Below are 20,718 nucleotides of genomic sequence, written 5' to 3'. Positions count from 1 at the left end.
GTGTCCTCATTTTCCACACCCACCGCCATCCATCACCCCCCATGACATTCCCTGTAGATCATTAATGAACGTTACAGGGCTTATGCATGGGTGGCTGAGCTGATCCAGGTGTTTATAGCCATCAGCGTCACTGTGTCCTTCCTGGTTATGGGATCTGCTATGAAGCACACCAGTAAGTTGACTAATTCCCATAAACTGCTCATGAAAGACGAAGGTAGACCCTGTGACATCACTATTGGTTTAAGAAAGTTGGTTTCAGTTTCAGAAAACAGCATCTTTTGGAACTTCAATATTAGCTTCATCTTTCAGCTCTGGATGTTGCTCTTGCTTTTGTATTTAATATTATAGGAGAAAAAGAGAAAGCTGTGGGTATGCTATTTACTTGTGGTTCCTCTCTGTGGTACTGCCACAATTGTTGATGTTTCTCTTGTTTATGTCGTGATTTATACTGAAGGAATACGCCGTGTAATGTTATGTTTTGACTGTTTCTTTCAGTCGATGGTCTGGTGAGCTCGCTGTGGAGCAGCAAGCTGGAGTGGCTGACTAAAGCCTGGGAGCCAAAGTTGCCAAATAAACAGCACATCTGCTCAGCAAGAAGGTGATGATGGGGAGTAAAAGCGTTTAGTTTGGATGATGCTAAAGCTTTATGTGCCAGAGAGCATCTTCAGCATCAGCTGTTCACATGTAAAAGTTAATAGTTTAATCAGTTATGTAATTATAATTATAGTTCTGCTTTAAAAACAAGTTAAAGTTGGTTTGAAGTTGCTTTTTCATACAAAAACTTTAGACATTTTCTGGAGAATCACGTGGGGATGTTTTCCACAGTTGTCCTCTCTGATGCATGCCCCCTTGCAGGAAGTGGTTTGCATATTACTGGAAATACTCCATGTGATTAAGGAGAGGGTGCTGCCTGGGCAGACCAAAGAGGAAGCAGAATATGTGATTCCCTCTTGCTGGCAGTGCAGGCTGCTCAATTCTCACATCAGCACAGTCACCGCATACTGGGAACTGGGTGGTTCAGGATGGGCCGCTGATTACATTAGACGTTTGTGCTTTTATGTGGACCTCCTCTGGGTGATGTGCACAGAATTCATAGTTCAGGGCTGCAGAGCACGGTTGAAAATGGCTTATTCTTGGAATTATATGATAAATGTAATATTTTTCTTTAATATAAATAATTACACAAAGAGATGTCATATTACAACCGGGCTCCACAGAACCTTTCATGCAGGTGATTATCACATCATTAGTTGGAACGTAAAAGAAAAACTAATTTTGAGGCTGTTAAATAAAATAAAATGCTCGTCCTGTCCATTCACTGTGATGAATGATCCAGATGATCCATGATCCAGTGTGTCTCCTGACTTTCAACATTTGTTACTGAAATACAGTTATTAATAATCTTCAAGGCTACAACACACAACAGCGCTCAAAATGATGGCATGCTAAAGCTCAAATTCTCTTTGATCGTTTAAATAAAGCTAGTTAATAATGGAGCACGTTTTTAATCCAGGTTTAACAGTAATTATGGGAAACCAGCCCTCTTCATATCAAAGAGATTTTAGCTTAGAATTCATTTTTGTCCCTTTTATTGAAGGTTCTCAACGTATCTACATCTGATGGAAACATGACAGTAATTTACATCATCTGTATGTGTCACTTCTGTACTTATATACAGGATGGTCCAGTGGGTCCTACGCTGAAGGACGTAATTAATTTCTTTGCATTTAGACGATTGATCTGGGTCTGGCAGATGCTTCTGGGTCTCTTCACTCAGTTAGAAACGCTGCAAAGCAAAGCTGAGCGCAGCAGTGAGTGTGATCCTTATCCACAACACTCTCCAGCTGGTGGATGAGCAGTGGCACCCAGGTCACTGCTCCTCTCCACAAGGCTTCCAGCTGGTGTCCTCTCTTTTACACCAGAGCAAAGAGAAGACAATCTAACTTTCAGTTGTTTTTGTCCTGTGGCCCCTCACTCCTTCTTTGTCAAGAGATTCAAGAGCAAGCAAGCTTGAAATTTCGATTGATTTGTTTTTTTAACAGTTGGTCCACACAGCTTAAAAATAAGAAAGAAAAAAGGGAACAAAGGAAGCAAAAGCTTGGTTTCTTTGTTAGAGGACAGTCTGGGCAATGAGCTACTTTTTCTGTAATTTTACACATTTATTACTTACAGTTTATTACAGAGTCGTGCTGACAGATTTCTGAATAAGAACACTGAGACATTATTTTGAAATAGTACTTGTTTTCTCTCTTATGGGGATAATTCAGCAGGCTGGAGAAAGAAAGCACTTTCTCTCATATGGACTGTATGTGGCCCATGATGTAAAATGACTTTAATATCTCTGCTTTAGGGTGCTAAGATTTGCAGACATCCTATCATGCCAACAGTTTAGCATCCTTATAAGATGTATATGATGATTCCTTTGATTCAGCATAGCAGCGTTAAACACTGTGATCAAGTGTTGCTCTCTGAGAAATAGCAGGTCCCAGACTTGTAGCTTCAAAGCCTGAAATAACTGCAGGATTTACAGGGGAGACTCTCGCAAACGTCTAAAACATTCAGTTAAAAAGTGCTCAAACTACCAGGAGTCACTGCAGAAATCATGCGGCGCGTCCACAGGTTATTACTTATTTGTCTCGTCGTGATTTTAGTTTAAAGCAAACATAAAAACTGCATCGGCCTATTGAGGAGATTCACTTTGGGCACAAGACTTCGAAGTTTCACTCCTCTTGCACCATATTTGCACCAAAAAGCCACTCGAACCGATTTCACAGGCTGTTTACTCAGGTTCTCTGTCTCTGCCTCTCTCCTTTATAATTTAATCTGCAGCGTGTTTTCTCTCCCCCTGCACATAAATGAAGAAGAGGACGATCTGTGACATGACGTATAATTCATCTGAAACGCTCTTCAGACGACGACTGATTAAGTTAATTTCATGCTTCTCCTTTTTTTTCCTCTTCCTTCCAGCGTGGCCAAAGGATTCATGTCACTGCTCGGGTTCGTTGTCATCTTTATTGTGTCGGTGTGTGATCCCAGGGTAAATAACACGCACACACACACGGAGTAATGACTGCTGTCTGGAATTCTGCCAGTCATCCGTGTTTTCCATCTGCTTCAGGGTTTTGTTGTCATGTTGGACAAAGTTGTGTCGTTCTCCCTCAACACTGAAGTGGGACTGTTTGTCTTCATCATGCTGAGAGAATGCAGAGAGGACAGATTCCAGTGAGTACCTGTGATGTTCAGGATTGGATTAACTTAAAAAAAAACCCTTTAAGACTTTATTTTGTTTCCAGAAACAGATTCGAGTTGGATTTTTGGCGGCATAGCACACAGTTTAACTGGCATACATGCTCCACCCTTTCTGTTGGAGCTTGTTTCAGCTCTTCGTTCCGGGCCGGGGAAGTTCGACCGTGATAATGAGAATAATAAATTCTCTCTCGCTCTCTCTGCTTGTCTTTCCAGACAGTTTGCTGTCCCTCTGCCACTGGGCGACTGCGTGTTCAGCCTCAGCTGGCTGCTGCCCACCTACTTCCTGTTTGCAGTAACCTACGACGTCCTGCAGACCCTGGCGGATCTGGCGCATTATATGCACTTCTACAACCACGATCAGGAGCCACACATTTACAATCTGACGGGGAGTTTAGCAGCAGCCAATCTCTCCACCCTCCTCTGATCTAAGCAGCTAGTTAAGGCACAGACTGGTAGGAGTTAAAATTGCCAAAATGACAAGCTTAGCACCTTTGTTTGTTTTTTATTTGTGCACTGCACTTTCCCAAAAACCGTGTATGTAACAATCTAACAGTCAGATGCAGAGGGCTGTCTTTTGTTATCTCACGGTGGCCATCCTTGCTCAAGTTAGCGACACAGTAGAGATCAAAATTTCAGACTGTTTTTTTTTCCTTTCAGTGGCCTTCATGGCATATTAGCTGTAGATTTAGGACTCATCTAGGAAGGAAATAAGCAAGTGCAGACCCAGTGTGTAACTAAAGTGATCAAAGTTAGATAAAAGTTTTTGTTGCTATAAAATAATAGACATCTAAAAATTACATTCCTGATGATCAAGAACTGTAGAAGTCGTCTTAATTGGAGCGGCTGGCAGATCTGCAGCGTGGATGTTACCAATTCCACGCCTGCTCCGTTTGATTTCGTCCCGCTGTTTCTTCATCTCGTCCTCAGTCTACTAACCGTAGTGGATTTCTTAGCCATAGCATCGTCCTCAGCAGTCAACCGGAGATTCTCGATTGGGTTTAGTTCAGGATTCAGGGTTTGCTATTTCATTATTTCAGGCTTAACAGCTGCAAGGAAGTGCTTTCCCGGTTCTGCAGAGTGATTACGGAGCATTGTCTTGCATAAATATTGTTGGCTGATTAGAAGCTGATGTCAGGGAGGGAATAATCTGTGTTGAAGGAGCTTCATCGGGACATTAGCATTCACCTTGCTGAGGGGATGTGTAAGAGGCTCAAACTTTGCAGCAGAAAACATCCACCAAACCATTAACCTCCCTCCTCCAAACTTAACTGGCTTCTTCACACTGGTGTGGGTGCATTTGTTTCCCAGTTTTAGTGCAGAACATGATGCTGGCTGTGTGAACCTATTATTATACCAGTTCCTCTGCAGATTTCAGTATACTCTTTTGATTTCTCCTGTTTCATGATTGGTTTGGTCCCTGCGGGCTTCCAGTCTGATTTCTGTATACCGAGAAAGAACCTTACACCTTTTCAGCCGAGAATCGGCATCAGTGTTGAATCAAATCTGTCCTGGGACTTTCCTCCTCTTCTCCTTCGGCTTGTATAGACGGCCAGCATTTTAGAGGTAAACTGGTTGAATATTCTAGCAGTCAGTGCTCTTTGAACAACCGGCTCCTCTAATACATTCAGCCTCCACTTGAACCACAGCCATCAACAACCAGCAGCTCCCCATCTTTCAAAATGATTGCTCTCTAATTTTATGGGGTCTGTCAGATCCCAAAGCGTTCTCTAGTTTTGATCACAGTTCCTTCAGAAATTCTCATTAAAGTTTTTTTGCAGTTTTGTTGTACAGTATTTTCAGCGTTTTCAAATTCGACACTATGCTTCAGTGACATCTTTTTATTAGTGTTAGGGTAACTTTAAATTTGAATTGTTACAGCCTTGACTTTATTCTCTAATTTTGGTCTCTACTGTACAATAGTGCCATTTTTCTGGGTGTGCTTAATTCGTATCGAGTCGATTTCTTTTAACTCTCCTTTTGAGTGTTTTATACAGCCTTTTAACCAGGCTGCAGCCATTGCTTCTGAGTCTGTGTGATGGGTAGAACACAGACTAACTGGGTAATATTTAGATTGGAAAACAGATTAATGTTCAAAAAGTGAGAGACCGATTAAATCCTACTGAGATGAAACATTTCAGCGTGCTTAGTTTTTTGGATCCAGTCTGACGGTAAATACACTTTGAAATTCTTAGTGCTGTGCAAAAGTTTCAAGCAAGTAAAGTGAGGATAATTTGCAGTTATCAGCTGTTAACGTTTTACAGATTGTGAAGTAGGGCGAAACCTAAATCAAATCAGTGCTTGGTGTGAGCACCCTTTGCCTTTTAAATCCGCACCAGTTCATGTCGGTACACTTGCACAAAGTTCTTTTAAGTCATTTGGAAGGCAGGTTGTTCCAGGAATCCTGACAGTTCTCATGTGGATTTCCTCTGCCTGTGTCTTCTGTCTCTTCATGCAATCCCAGACTCACTCCATGATGTAGAGATCAGAGTTCTGTGGGTGTTACACCATCTGTCACAGGACTTCTTGCTCTTGTTGTGGCTGAAGTTAGTTTTTCATGACTGGCTGCTTTCCTGTATATGGTGTCTGATAAATACGACTAAACATCGGAAACTTCTGCACAGTACTATTTATTACTTTGTTATAGATTTACTCCTTAACGCCTTATGCAGAGTATAAAAATGGCATTTATTTAAACAGTAATGTATAATAGTAGAGTAAGTTATATAGTTATGACATAGGAAGATCTCTTCTTCAGGGTTTTTCAGCCTTTTCTGCAGTCTATATTATTTTCATACTAATAATATTGCAGTGCACACACACGCACACACAATCATGTTTTCATATCAATGTGGGGACAACTAATTGACATAATACTTTCTGTAACCCTGAAACTAAAAACCACATTTTGAATCTCAAAAATGCCTTCAAACCCGCGGGGACATGGATTTTGTTTCCATAAGGGCTGTTGGTCCTCACATGTATAGTAAACTTCCAATTTTTGTCTCCACAAAGATATGTAAACTAGTACAGGCACACACACACAGAGGACTTAAAGGCAGCGTGTCACTGCACTCCACACAGCATTAGTACGCACAATGAAAAGTTAGACTAGAGAGGCTCCCAGTGGTCTCTTTGCATGTTCACAAATGCAAGAACCTTTGGTTCAGGCATGAGCTCCATTTAGCCTCCCAATACACAAGCTAAACCTGACAAAAATGTGTATTTTATTATAACCAGTTGACTGATTACTCATGTCTAGGGCATGTACTATAAAGCATTTGGGGATTCAGGATTAGCCTGATGTTTAAGGGTTACGAAGGTAACTCACTTCTGACCACAGCAGGTTAAGTTGGAGATAAGAGATCAACTCATGCAGTGCAAAAAAATCACCACCTACCATCACCACTCCCAGAAGATCCCTCAGACCTCAGTAGGCACAAAATACCTGTATCTTTAGTTTTAAGAGACTATGTGAAGTCTTTCTCTCTGTGACACCATCAATAAGAAATAGAGAGTATTAGAAGCAACCTCCTGACCTGCTTTTTAAGTGCTGGTTGCAAACAACTTTTACGCCACTCTATTTTTCCATAAGCCTTAAAATACTGATATAATCCTCAGACAGGGCACTTAAGCCTTTTACTTGTTGACCTTGTATAAAATTTGTAAGTGAGCCTTCTTACTTACTGGCATGAGCTGCTGTTTTTTGCCAACTTTTCCGGTTTTACTGACCACGCAAAGCTTTGAAAGCCCACACACATTCATGTGGGGCTTATCCTACCATGCAGCTGCTGTGTTTAGGCCACATTGTGAGTTTAATCTTGTTTAATTTCTCTAATAATCAAGTTTATTATTTTTTACAATCAATGCCTCTGCTGACTTGAATGTTTGTGTCTGGTCACATGATGCCAAACTCTAGGATGACTCCCATCCTTGTTACATAAGGAAAAGATGTATCTGGGGTAGGCTGAACTTGCTTTGTGTTACTTGACGTGTTTACCTGGGACCTGTAAACCTACAAAGTCCAGCACATCCACATCTCGTTGATTTCAGAGTTCTCCTACCCCAACATTGTTATCAACTTGGTAAGCCCGAGCCTGAATTAAAATTACACCTCTTTAAATTAACAGGCTGTTGTCTGATGTAAGAAAGGTTTAGCTACTCTGTCAGCTTCAACCTACGCTTTTAGTTAACAGCGAGCAAAGAAAAAAAGTTGCTTTTGAGTCTATTTCTAACCGATGCTCATCAGAGAAAGACAAAAGTGTCTCTGAAACCTCACAAAACGGGAAAAGCGAGTTTCTGAGGAATCTTCAGGAATGATGATGCTGTTTTCCTGAGAACCGATTGGTCAGTAGACGGTGATTTTGTGCATGTTGATATCTTACCTGCCGCAGAGCAGGGTAAGCCTGCAGCACAAGTTAATATGCAGATATGTCCTGGTGAGACAGTGGCAGTGAAAAGCCAGGGTCTAGCTTCATAGTACAGGCCTGTGAGCATTTCACCGCTTCGCTTTCATTTAATTTCGATGGGTCAGGGTTAGCGGGGAATGCAGCATGCCGCTTCGGTTTGATTGCTTTCTGCAGAAGCACCAGCCTGAGGACGTTTGAAATCAAAGATTTACTGTTTTATTAAAGTCGGCTATTTTTGTTTGACATATATTAAAAAAAACATGTATTCACGATTGCCATTCAGTCGTATTCTTTGGCGTTATTTCAGCACCGACACTCTACAGACACACAAATAAAAACTCAAAGCTCTTATCAAAATATATTTTATTCTGCACTTAAGTTTCACTGATCGGACTTAAATGATGACACATGAAAGTGATGCGAGCTGCAGAGAAAAAGAGGCTCGGGGAGCCCATCGCAGGCGCTGCCGGGCTGACTCTGTGGCACAGACCAAATCAGGGGGGCCCTGCCCGTGTGACATGTTGGGAGGAATTTCAGTACTTGAATGCTTTGAGTACAGGAAAGTTAAAAGTAAAAAGGAACAGGTACAAAATATCAGACTTTTAACACTAATGCATGAAAACCGTCAGCCCAGAAGTAGAAATTTATTATAGGGTAGAGAAGAAGAAATGAGTTAATTTGCAATTGTACAAACTTTTCTCAGAGGCAGAACTTCTCCTCGAGGCAGGTTTGGGTTTAATTAAACCTCTGAAGTTGCATTCATGGATGCACTTTTTTTGGCCAATTAGGATTTTGGTGGATTTTACCTCGAATGAGTTCTTTGGTTCGGAGGTTTAACTCGAATATTGAGTTATAGTTGTCTCAGCTTTTATAGGTGTTTTCCAACTGTTACCCAGACACACAGCAGGTGCCCAACAGAGCAGCCATGTTGGTTTCAATTTGAAATCTGGGAGCTTCTATGCAACGGCGTTGAGAGCTGATCGTGCGTTTCCCTCGTGGCTCATTCGTCAGTGACGTGAAGCGACACGATTTCACGTGTGCAATGACACGCAGACACAAATATAACTCCATACTCGACCGCTGACCTGCGTCTGGAGCGACTCTCTCAACGAAACATCTGTGTGACTCCCAACTTTACTTGGCTCAATTTAAGAATTACAATCTCGTGTTTAATGGACTTTCAGGAGACAGCGATTCAAGGACAAAGCTTCCCAAATGGATTCAAGCAAAATAAAAATTAAAACTTTTCTTCAGAATGACAGCTCAGCTCAGAAAGCTTTTACATTACAGGGTCAACCTTTACTGTTTGCATCAGAGTAACAAAAAAAATATCTTTAAAATTTATTCAACATGGAAATTAACACTGCCAATAAATCAACTCACTTTATTTTTTCTTCAGCTCTACAAAGAAATTACAAAAACTTTAAATTTGTCTTTAAAAGAGTATAAAACGTCTCATCAGCAGGGACCTTCGGAATAAAATTTAAGCTGAATTTTTGGTGCATAAAACCAAGAATGACGATGAGAGGGCAGATGAGCAAAAAATACACTAAAGATGCAGCGTCATGTTTTACTTTTAATTCACCAAAACTGTCACGCTGTGACTTTTAGCCATTTGTTTGTGTCTGGGTTGTTTGTCCTTTGGTGCCTCTAATAAGTTCCTAACGCACTCGAGTGCGTTCTGATCCGCGCAGACAGCTCGTCCCTGGTCTTCTTCTTGTAAAGAGTCGCTCTGAGCGGCCCTCCGCTGCCTGCCGGGGAAATCTGAGTGACCATATTTAAAAAACTGTTTAAAAAAACCCTAAAGTTTCAATTATAAAAATATTTTAGGGACTTTTATGAAGTTACTGTTTGAATTCAACCAAGACAGCAAAGCCAAATAATTACTGTTTTCAGAACCAAGCTAAGAAAGCCACAACTGACCTCGCTCACCAGGTAGCATGATCAGATCGAGGCGGTATCCAAAGCTACTCCCTACCACAGACTTTCTGCCAGTTTCTTATCCTGAAATTTCTACTTCACATAGTCCACCTAACAGTGGAATTATACACTCCATGCACAGGTATAAATGCCGGCAACAGCACTGGTCACTTGCGGATTTTCAAAAGTCTCATTTAAATTTAATGTGAAAAGGGCCCGTGGTATGCGCACACTTCCTGTTAACAGTCAGACTGATCGGTGTTTGAAGACGGCCTGTTTACATCAGCGTCACTGGTACCAGAATAAAACTAGCTGAAACAAGTAGCTGCACAGCTAAACTTGCACACAATCTAACTTTAATTCTTCAAAAGTCATCCAGCTAATGAAAATGGAAACTTTTCCATTTTGGGATCATCTTCCACGTTTCACTGTGTAACACTTTACTGTTTTCTTTGGCTCGGCCCTCTGCAGGTTTTTTTCTTGCCTCCGGCAGCACGGACACTGAAACGTGATGCCGAATTTTCTCACTCTTTCAGTCTCAGACAGCTCAAGTTGAATCCAATTAGAGATGTTTGCAGTCTTAAAATTGCCAAATGACACCTCGATAACTGTGTGTTTGAGTTCTGTTGCTGTTAAGTTTCAAAAAACTGAAGGCAACAGAAAGTTTTGATCAGCGGGGTAAAAGAATCCTGACCCGTTTTAAAGCGTGTTATCAATGCCATGTGCCTGCATGGAGGCACAGAGGGGGAACTAGAGTGTGTCTACGTATTAAGAACTGCATTTAACCGTGAGGCCTACTCCCAGCTGCAAGTGGAAATCGCTGAAACACATGAAGAAGAAAAAGCCTTTGCTTTGCTGCACTGTTTGGAAATCGTGGCGAGGACGCTGCTCTTCGTAACGGTTTGGTTTGGTGTGCGTGTTTGTGTGTCCGAGTGTGTGTCTGTTTTGTGTGTCTGTCGTCCTCCTAAACCTGTAAAACCTCACCAAGCCCCCCTCCCGCCCCGCCCCTTCCCCCCGAAGAGAAAATAGAAAATATAAAAACATTGAAACGAGAGTTCTGAAATTTAAAAAAAACTAAGTGCCATCCTATTTTTGTGGTGGAGATATGTCCGCACGATGAGATCCGACTAGTAACAAAGATCAACACTTTTTTCATACTTTTCATTTTGATGACGATGAGCATGGTTTAAAGATCGAAAAAAGCAAAACAGCTTCCAAATTTTGGTACATATACGGATCTGTAACTTCTTTTTTTTTTTTTTTGTCAGTTTTGTTTTTTTAATTTTTTTTGTGTTTTTGTTTTGTTTTTTTCTTTTTTCGCCGTGTCCCTCCTGCATCTCTTTAAGAGTCTGCGCAGACAGAGAGGGCCGCTTCCATCAGCACGTTTATCCATCTGTGTCTGTCCGTCTGTCTGTTCACCCCTGTGTCTGGACCTGCTGTGTCGGGTGCTTGCTTCCTGTTCCTGTTCCCTGCTTCCTGTTTGTCGGTGGGCGGGGCCGAAGTCGTAAGCGTGAGCAGTACGCAGGGCAGGGCAGGCAGGGACAGTCATTTGGCTATGTACACATTCATGGTCGGTCCATGGCTTCCAACAAACGGCAGCACTATTTCCGAAGGTCTAATACACACACCTGGAACAGAGCAGAGGTCCATCTGTTAGACTGAATCGATCACAAGAAATCATTAAAAAACAGTCGTGTGTGGACTTACAGATCCATCTGATGCGCTGGCTCCCACTTTATCCCCCGCTGCATTCCAGCAAACCTCAAAGATTCCCCCTGTCCCTCTGTAACTGTGGACTAAAGCTCCCGTCTGCAGACACGGTGCAAACGAGCGTTATTTTAATCTAACTACTTGTTTTATTTCAGAGCTTTGAACAGTACATACACCGTCCTCCTCCTACCTGTGTATTCCAGATGTGCACGCATTTGTCAAAGGAGCCGCTAGCCAGATGGCGACCATCAGGGCTGAAAGCCACGCTGTAGACGGGCTCCTGGTGTTTGGTCAGCGTGTGAATACAGATGCCTCTATCCACGTCCCAAAGACGGACGGTGGAATCAAATGATGCGCTGTGGAAGGAGGCGGAGGTTCATAAATATCTCACACATTGAGGGGAAAATATGCTGAACTGCAGCTTTCACTTTGGCAGAAACTGTAACATGTTTCACTCTCCTGTGTTAATTTAAAACCTGAGCGCTTTGTAAAACTTGGAGTTGATTTAGCTCGGAAACAACTCAGTTCCATATGAACAAGCTAATGCTGAGTCAAACATATGTTTACTAGAAAAATTTGCATTTCCTGCGAAAATGCAGTGTGGATGCTTTAAAGCTGAAGCTGTCTGCAAAAACTAGCTGAAAAAGCTGAAAACTTGCAGAAATTTTAAAAACTTTGCAGAAGCAAAGGAACTTTGCTAAAAAGTAATAACTTAGAGGAAACATAATACTTGGCAGAAATACAATAGCATAGCAGAACTTGGCAGAAATATTGTAACTTAGCAGAAACATGATAACTTCTCAAATATACAAGAATTTAGGAGAAATAGTATAAGATAACAGAAAGAATATATTTAGCCAAAAATACTTAAACATTACAGAAACACTATGATTTAGAAAAATAGTACAACATAGCAGAAATACTGTGATGAACTATGAATATTGTAATTTTAAATTAATACTATGTTTTAGCACAAATACTATAAAAAGCAGAAATAGTATAAAAAACAGAAATACTATAATTTAGCAGAAATAGTATATTAAGCACAAATACTATATTAAGCACAAATCCTATAATAAGCAGAAATATTATAAAAAGCATAAATACTATAATTTAGCACAAATACTATATTAAGCAGAAATACTATAATTTAGCAGAAATAGTATATTAAGCACAAATCCTATAAAAAGCAGAAATACTATAATTTAGCAGAAATACTATATTAAGCACAAATACTATATTAAGCACAAATCCTATAAAAAGTAGAAATACTATAAAAAGCACAAATACTATAATTTGACAGAAATACTATCATTTGGCAGAAATACTATCATTTGGCAGAAATACTATGTTTCAGCACAAATACTCTGCTTTAGCACAAATATTATAACATAGCAGAAATACAATTATATAGCAGAAATGCTATATTTAGAAAGAAAAATATAATATAGTAGAAATAATATGATTTAGCAGAAATACTGTAATCAGCACATATACTGTAACATGACAGAAATTCCTCCACTTAGTAGTAATACTATAACATAACACAAATGTTATGATTTGGCACAAAAACCATGATTTGGCAAAAATACTATGATTTAGCAGAAATACTATAATTGAGCAGAAGTACTAAGATATAGTAAAAGTACTTTGATTTAACAGAAATACAATTATGGTGGAGTAATACTTCAAAATGGGAGAAATATTGATACACACACACACACATACACAGAGCCTAAAGGGAACAGTATTTGTGCCATGGAGTGTTAACAAGAATGTGAGGTCCATATTAGAAAAGCTGGTAAAATGATAAAAGTTTGCAGAATTGTAATAAATGATGAATATGAATTACTGGTCTGTGATAGTGTATTAATTTGTAGGGAAAAAAACATGTTGACCAAGGTGGATTTGAACCCACGACCTTTCGGTTACAGAACCGTGTCATTACCAACTGCGCCACTGGGAAAGAGAGCAGGCCCCTGGAAAACCGGGTGATGAGCAGTCAGAATTAGCTCACGGTGAGAGGCGAAAAACGCCGTTTCATGGAGTTACAAAATGTTGTGTAACTCAAAAACTAGGTGGACTAGAAACATAATTCTTGTACTGGGTGAATCAGCGGACTTTGGTGTACTTTGACTGCGATTTTCATTGCTCTTTGTACAACCTTCGCTGAGATATGACGAGAGAAGAAACGGCAGACCTCAGATAGGATTGGCTGGCGTACAAGCCGTGAAGGCCCCAATATGCAAATTTGAATGCCTGAGCCCTCAGATATGATTGGCTGGCTGGGAAGCCGTGCAGGCTCTTATTTGTGAATTTGAATGTCTCAGTCCTCACAGAGGATTGGCTGCCTGGGGACCTGGCAGTAATATATAGAAATAGTATGATTAAGAATAAATACTACATTTAGTAGAAATACTATGTTTTAGCACAAATACTATAAAAAGCAGAAATACTATAATTTAGTAGAAATCCTATATTAAGCACGAATCCTATAAAAAGCAGAAATGATATAATTTAGCAGAAATACTATAAAAAGCAGAAATACTATAATTTAGCAGAAATACTATATTAAGCACAAATCCTATAAAAAGCAGAAATACTATGATTTAGCATAAATACTATATTAAGCACAAATCCTATAAAAAGCAGAAATACTATAATTTAGCAGAAATACTATAATTTAGCACAAATACTATATTAAGCACAAATCCTATATTAAAGACAAATCTTATAAAAAGCAGAAATATTATAATGTAGCAGAAATACTATAATTTAGCAGAAATACTATATTAAGCAGAAATACTATAAAAAGCAGAAATACCTTAAAAAGCAGAAATACTATAATTTAGCAGAAATACTATATTAAGCACGAATCCTATAAAAAGCAGAAATGATATAATTTAGCAGAAATCCTATAAAAAGCAGAAATACTATAATTTAGTAGAAATACTATATTAAGCAGAAATACTATATTAAGCACAAATACTATAAAAATCAGAACTACTATATTAAGCACAAATCCTATAAAAAGCAAAAATACTATCATTTAGCAGAAATCGTATAAAAAGCAGAAATACTATGATTTAGAAATACTATAACACACACAGAAAGAGAGAGAAGCCAGTTTCTAGGTCAGTCAAGCAGCCTGGGAGCTGCTAAATTTGAATCCACCAATCAGAGAGGCTGTGTACTTTTTTCCCGCCAAAACAGGTGCAGCCGTTTTTACACACACAGCAGAGAGACAGGATTTTTGCAGTCTATTTCTCATAGTGAGGACTAAACTCAAACAAATGACCATAATTTCCTAACCGTAGGGGCTAGAACGGTCATTCTTACACCGTTTTGTTCAGAAGAGATGGGGGAATCTTCAAGTGTTGACAATTTATCATTAAAATATGAATTATTAAAGATATTTGACTTCTAATGCACCATAACTGAGTAGAGGCGAAGCGAATACTGCCTTGACTTCCCCTCAAACAACACTTTCTAACTCTAAATCTATTTGGAGTATCGATATCATTCTTTCACCGTAAGAGACAGCAGGCTTTGGTGAACAGTCATGGAAATTTTCAGGTCTTTGTGGAAATCCAAAAAAAAGATATGACGAGAGAAAAAAGTGGTTCATTTCCAGAGTTTGAAATCTGAAGAAATCTGAGCGAAGGACGAATTTTCTACCCTCAAACAAGTCTAACTCATCTCTGAACGGTAATAGGTGAGAAGGAATTTCTTGAATTGTGAGCGTCAGGAGAGTCTGAAGATATATTGGCACAAGCCTCATGTCTTAACTTCGCTTCATTAAGGAGATATGGCGATTCGAATATGCCTCTCATTAGAGAAATCCAGCGGTGATTTTGAACAAACTCTCCATTGACTTTCTATGGAGAGTTTTCAGAGTTTGTGTTGGTCTGAGGACATTTGCCAAAATTCTATAAATTCCACAACAATGATAGTGACATTTTCTGAAAGCCAGCAAAAATACCTACGTTTTGATGTATAATTTGTGGGGGTTGAGTGAAAATTGAGCAAGTAGCAAGAAGTTGTTCGGACATGAAGAGAAGACTGTGAAACCTACAGTGTCTCACTTAGAACCAACTGCATAGATACCATAACAACGCATGTATTTTGTGAAAAATCACAAAGATGAAACTCAAAACTTGAAGAGGGATAAGATGAAAATGGTAACAGATATGAAAAAGCTGAATCATACATGAATAGCCCAATGATTTGTGAACATTTTAAAGTTTGAATGGTTGTTCTAGGTGAAAGTATGAGGAAGTAGTTAAGTTTCAAAAACAAGCAAGTTTTAGCAGAATTGCGGAAGTTTTCCATTCATTTCAATGGGACAAATTAAAGGAAAAAAGCTTAATATTTTAAAAAGTATAATAGCAAAAAATAGCAAAAGTCATAGCCCACATTAGCAGAAATAGCAGAATAGTTTAAAATTTGAATGGTGAAAATCGGCTGAAAATTGTGGAAGTAGTTAAGTGCCAAACAACGTACAAAAATTGGCAACTAGAATAATAATAAAGTATAAAGAATAAAGAGAAACAGGAAAACAATAGTGTGGATGCCTTAAAGCATCCACACAATTATTAGCTAGTTAGCTCATTAGCTAGTTGCACAGCAGATGATTCTACACTGATCACGGATGTGAGGCAGTTCAAGTGTAGAGAATAAAGCACTAGTAAAGACTAGGGAAGCGTTATATAAACACCAGCCCATTTTAATTTGAATGTGTATACTTTTAGCTTTCTAAACTCAGTGTCAGAGGTGACATGTAGATAAACCACACAGTATTAAAAAGGCCGTGCACATAATGGATCAGCTGCCACAGGTAATAGCAGGCTGTTCAACACACCATCATTTCCATTTAAATCAATGTTTAAAATCAAGTCTTGTCAGAGCTGAAGTGTCCTGATGTGTCCTTAATTACTTCTTGGGTTTCTAACACACACAAACACACACACACACCTGGCTAGCATGAGGTTAGCGCTGGGATTGTTTGTTCCAGGGCCAGTGGGACTCCATTTGATGGTGTAGATTTCTTTGCTGTGTGCCTGCAGGTCGTGGACACAGGCGTCCTGCTTCATACTCCAGATCTGAAGAGACGCAAAATCCCAAAGAAAGTTAAAACCTTTCTATTTTAGTTGAACTAATTATTAAAATTTAACCATTGCATTCAAGAAGCCTACAGACCGTCTTAAGGGTTAGAAAGTTACTGTAATGCCTGAATGCTGAGTTATAGCTCAGCTCTTTCCTAAATGTTTTCATCTCTTGTGATCATCAAGTTCTTCTTTTGGAAGTGAAGAGCTGCAGCGATGCGACTCACCTTCAGCGTCATATCATCTGAGCAGGAGGCTAGGAGGTTTCCTGTGGGATCCCACTTGATTGCATTTACTTCATTCTGGAAGCAGAGAGGAGACGAAGGTTAGCTGTGATCAGTGTGTTTTGCTTTGGGAAGATGCACATGAACACAAATCTACTCACTGTGTGTCCCTGGAATGTTTTAATGGGTCGGTCCTGCCCCAGTTTACAGACATGGATGCACATGTCTGTACTACAGGAGGCGAACGTGTTGTTACTCTGCCAGTCCACGTCAAGTGCCGGAGCTGTGGGCGGATGGAGAGAGGAATATTAGACAGGAACAAAAAATTTTTTTTTTATTTTAGTTTTGTTGGGTGTCTCGTCTGTTTACCTGAGTGGAAAGGAAACTGTTGTTTGGCTTCTCCTGTATGGGCATCCCATATGATTGTTGTCTGTCAGGAGACATGTACACTTAGTGTGACTGCAGTAAAATATTACCTCACGAGACAATAACAAACTATTCTTAAAGTTATTTCTCGCTGGAGCTGATTTACAGGTTTACCTTGTCTACGCCTGCGCTCAGGATAAAATTGCCTTTTTTGTTCCACTTAAGGGCAAAGATGGGACCTTTGTGCTGGCCGAGAGTACTGGCCAGGTTACCTGTGGAGCACAACAAGAGAACAACACGAGTCAGCTTTAAATGCAAAAAATGATTTAAAGGCCTGAAAAGAACTACAGTGCAGGGGGAAAAAAAATAACTGCATTCTGTAAACCTGCCTCTAGATGGAAGCATTGTTCAAGGATTAACTAAAGCATGTGGCAAACTATTCACGTCACAATTCCCAAAGCATTCCAGCAATTACGCCACATTAATAAGTGTGAATGTAACATCAATTAAAGCCATCTCACCATCTTTTGTCCATATTCTGGCAAAGCCGTCATAAGAGCCCGTCGCTAACAGTGTGCCCTCGCTCTGCCAGAGAGAGAGAGAGAGAGATGTTTCCATATAAATGAGAGCCTGATTTCGACACATTTACTGACCCAAGTCCTGTTCTTCAGTTACAGTATGTGTCCAAATATTTCAGGCCGAATGAGCGTCAGCTGGTGTTATAACAGAGGTCTGTTTCCTCCATCAGCGTGGATGCTTTCCAGGAAATTTCTGACTCTGCCTTTGGCTCTGGTTTATGTCCCAGAGGCTGGACTGAAGGAAGAATGCATCGTCTGATAACCCCAACAGTTAAAATACTCAGCACACGCTGAAAATTCAGGACTTTGCTCTTTATATCTACCTAAATGTTGTCATTTTACAAGATGGTTAAAAAAAACCTGTTTAGTATCTTCTTTGGAAATGCTTTAATAGGCCTCGAGGATTTCAACACCCTCGCCACAGTCTCAATCTGGTGACTGATCTGGCTAGTAAGACTTCCTGGATTTTGTGACTGCTTAAAGTTTTGGTTGATAGAGTGGGTGTGAGCATGTTGTCTTGCTGGAGCATGGAAGCCAGGCCAAAGTGACTGAAGAAACATGCACACATTAAAAAACCTGAGTTTACTCTGTAAAGTTCAGTCAGCTGCTGCCATCCTCTGCGATCACAAATAAAGACACATGGGGCAGTTCCAGAAGCACCAACACAGGCCTCCGTGTTTTACTGATACTTTCTTTCTTTAAATTATGATTTAGCAGTCACTACAGAACAACAATATCCCACTTTAAGCTAATGCACTGCCATGGCAACATGCTGCTTTTGCCAGAGTCGACTGATGCAATGTAATAAAAACGCACTGGCATGTCCTGGTCGAACAATAGCACTGACAGGCAGCTGACGATGCGTAGGTTTCATCTATGATGCTGATTGGCTAATCCCGCTGCTCTCATTAAATGGCTGGGATTGTGACTGCATTACATATTACCTGATAAAGAGGCGAGGCTTAAATGCTCGACCCCAGGCAAATGATCATAGGCAGAAACGTTCAAAAAACATGAGTGGGACATGAGTGAATGAACCATCCATCTACTGCCGCACCTAACAGTGGTGACAATCAGCCTATTTCGTAAAGTAGCAAAATGCACAGCAGGAGCCTTAAATTAAGGTTGATAGTGGATTCTTTTTCTTTCACATATCTTTTTATATCTTATCTAACATCATACGTTATTACTACCACACTCTTGGAGGGCACTGCTGACAGGACTGTGCATGGGGTGCAGTCTTTGCTTAGCCTGTTTTTGTTTTAGGATGCATATCTCGTGCTGAGATGTTCACAACAATAAGCGTTAGCAACAAAAGTGTTTCTCTGATTCTTCAAAAAGGGGTTTAAAAATGACACCAAACATTAAAAACTACCAGAATCCTTTTAGAAAACACATCAAGCAGCCCTTTGAAATTCAAAAATATCCCACAAACTTCTCGAGGTTACAGATTGTGACTTAATCCACACGAGCAGGGTGATTCGTGTTACATTCGGTGTGTTTGTGTGTCCCTGTGTGTACTCACATTCCAGTCTAGTGAGGTGACGTCTTTGTTGCTGGGGACATCTTGTCCTCCCTCTCGTATGCAATGCCTCAGGACCAGCTGTGTGGAGCTGCTTGTACTGTTCTCACTCAGGTTCCAAATACGAGCCGTCGAATCGCCAGACCTGAGACACACACACACATCAGACTGCCATCTGAAAAAGTAACCTACAACATTATAGCACATCTTTACATATCATTTGTACAAAGCAAAGATCTCTGTTATAAATCTGAAGCATCACTTTATTGCTCATGTATGGGCAGAACATCTGCCCTAAGTGTTGATGTGATCTTGACTGAAATTAAAATAGGGTTGTGCTGCACTTTCATGTAATACCAAGTTCTACCACCAGATGGTGCACTGAGGCAACCAGGCAAGTCAGAACTACCTTCAGGTCAAACTGACACTAAGCATTAACTCATGTTTAGTCTCTTTTTTCAGCTTGTTTGCTTCATGACTTGAACATTAACGTGGTACAAAAGTGGAAGGAAGGCTCACCCTGATGCCAGCAGATCGCTGACTGGGTTCCAGGCACAAATAAAGACTTCTGACTCATGGCCCCTCAAGACCATGGCTTTGTTCTGAGGGATCTCTACATCGCCGTCCACTTCCATCAGGTCTGCATGATTATCTGAACACAGAGTTGATGGATCAGGCATGAAAAACCACAAACTTCAATGAGTGAATACATTAAAAATGTAATAATATTCCATCATTTGAATTAATAACATAAATACAAGTCTCTGTTAAAAGAATTCCCCAATCCCAAAAATCATACGAATCATTTCACTCACTTGCTAAGGCATGGGCTCCATTCTCCTCCCCATTGGCAGTATTCTCTCCGTTCTTGGCATTGCCAGCGATAGTGCCCCCAGTGGTCGACGCCGGCGCTGAAGCTGCAGCCTGCTGCTGGGCCATTTTGTCCCGGTAAGCCTGCTGCCTCGTCTGAACGACGTCCGGCATCACCGCATCGATCAGGGACAGGGACTCAATGGGCCGGCCGTCAAATAGCGTGCCATCCTGCGGAGCCAGAGAAGAAATCGGGTTGGAGCGGAAACACAGAGGAAGACAAGAAGCTGGTGAAAGAAGCTGACAGGCTGCTGTCTATATTACATTTACTGATTCCCTTTGATATCAGATTAATATGGGAATGACATCCTGATAGTCTGTTTAAGAAAGACTTGAATTATTATCTGATGTTAAAGGGTCTTTGTTTGTGTCCCACCTCATTTATGCTGACTTCAGCCTCCACGTACTGCAGGCCCTTCTGGATGATGCTGATCAGGGCAGCAGGGGGAACCAGAGCACCATTGATGTTGGACTGGCTAATGTGGCTCTCTATGCCAAAGGTAAATGCTGAGTGGGAGAACCCTAAAGAGCAGAAGAAAAGAATATTAGTAAATAATACTCCCTTTGATTTCAACACAGTGAAGAAATACAAGTTGTGTTATTTTTGCAGTCTTAATCGCCTTTTAACACTTTTTTTTTATAAAAGTCAACCCTTTTTTTCCTTAAGTTTTTGTGGTGATGAAAGTTACTGACCCTCCGCAGAGTCGACGTATTAATGAAGAAAATGCTCGACCTCTGACTTGTTCGTAACATGTTTGTGAAGTCGTT

The 20,718-nt window shown here is 40.3% G+C and overlaps 2 protein-coding genes across 2 annotated transcripts in view; one reads left to right on the top strand and one right to left on the bottom strand.

Annotated features, from left to right (window-relative positions):
• The window catches only part of si:ch211-51h4.2 (uncharacterized), an 81,818-nt gene extending 76,010 nt beyond the window's left edge, over nucleotides 1-5,808 (top strand). The window contains exons 14-18 of the mRNA XM_006801990.2: nucleotides 58-172; nucleotides 496-598; nucleotides 2,968-3,037; nucleotides 3,119-3,222; nucleotides 3,463-5,808. Coding sequence (XP_006802053.1) covers nucleotides 58-172; nucleotides 496-598; nucleotides 2,968-3,037; nucleotides 3,119-3,222; nucleotides 3,463-3,673 — 603 coding nt within the window. The 3' untranslated portion in view covers nucleotides 3,674-5,808. The remainder of the gene's footprint in view (nucleotides 1-57; nucleotides 173-495; nucleotides 599-2,967; nucleotides 3,038-3,118; nucleotides 3,223-3,462) is intronic.
• Nucleotides 5,809-8,003: 2,195 nt separating this feature from the next.
• tbl1xr1a (TBL1X/Y related 1a) overlaps nucleotides 8,004-20,718 on the bottom strand; it is a 56,105-nt gene continuing 43,390 nt past the window's right edge. Inside the window, exons 4-16 of the mRNA XM_006801989.3 lie at nucleotides 20,327-20,472; nucleotides 19,896-20,121; nucleotides 19,600-19,732; nucleotides 19,084-19,225; nucleotides 17,502-17,565; nucleotides 17,155-17,252; nucleotides 16,984-17,044; nucleotides 16,776-16,897; nucleotides 16,618-16,692; nucleotides 16,260-16,387; nucleotides 11,476-11,641; nucleotides 11,283-11,384; nucleotides 8,004-11,203 (exon numbers count right to left, since the gene is read on the bottom strand). Of these exons, the coding sequence (XP_006802052.1) occupies nucleotides 11,177-11,203; nucleotides 11,283-11,384; nucleotides 11,476-11,641; nucleotides 16,260-16,387; nucleotides 16,618-16,692; nucleotides 16,776-16,897; nucleotides 16,984-17,044; nucleotides 17,155-17,252; nucleotides 17,502-17,565; nucleotides 19,084-19,225; nucleotides 19,600-19,732; nucleotides 19,896-20,121; nucleotides 20,327-20,472 (1,490 nt within the window). The 3' untranslated portion in view covers nucleotides 8,004-11,176. The remainder of the gene's footprint in view (nucleotides 11,204-11,282; nucleotides 11,385-11,475; nucleotides 11,642-16,259; nucleotides 16,388-16,617; nucleotides 16,693-16,775; nucleotides 16,898-16,983; nucleotides 17,045-17,154; nucleotides 17,253-17,501; nucleotides 17,566-19,083; nucleotides 19,226-19,599; nucleotides 19,733-19,895; nucleotides 20,122-20,326; nucleotides 20,473-20,718) is intronic.

The sequence above is a fragment of the Neolamprologus brichardi genome, chromosome 23, assembly GCF_056152115.1.
Source record: "Neolamprologus brichardi isolate AB-2024 chromosome 23, ASM5615211v1, whole genome shotgun sequence".
NCBI lineage: Eukaryota > Metazoa > Chordata > Actinopteri > Cichliformes > Cichlidae > Neolamprologus > Neolamprologus brichardi.
This window is presented reverse-complemented; position numbering and strand designations above follow the sequence as displayed.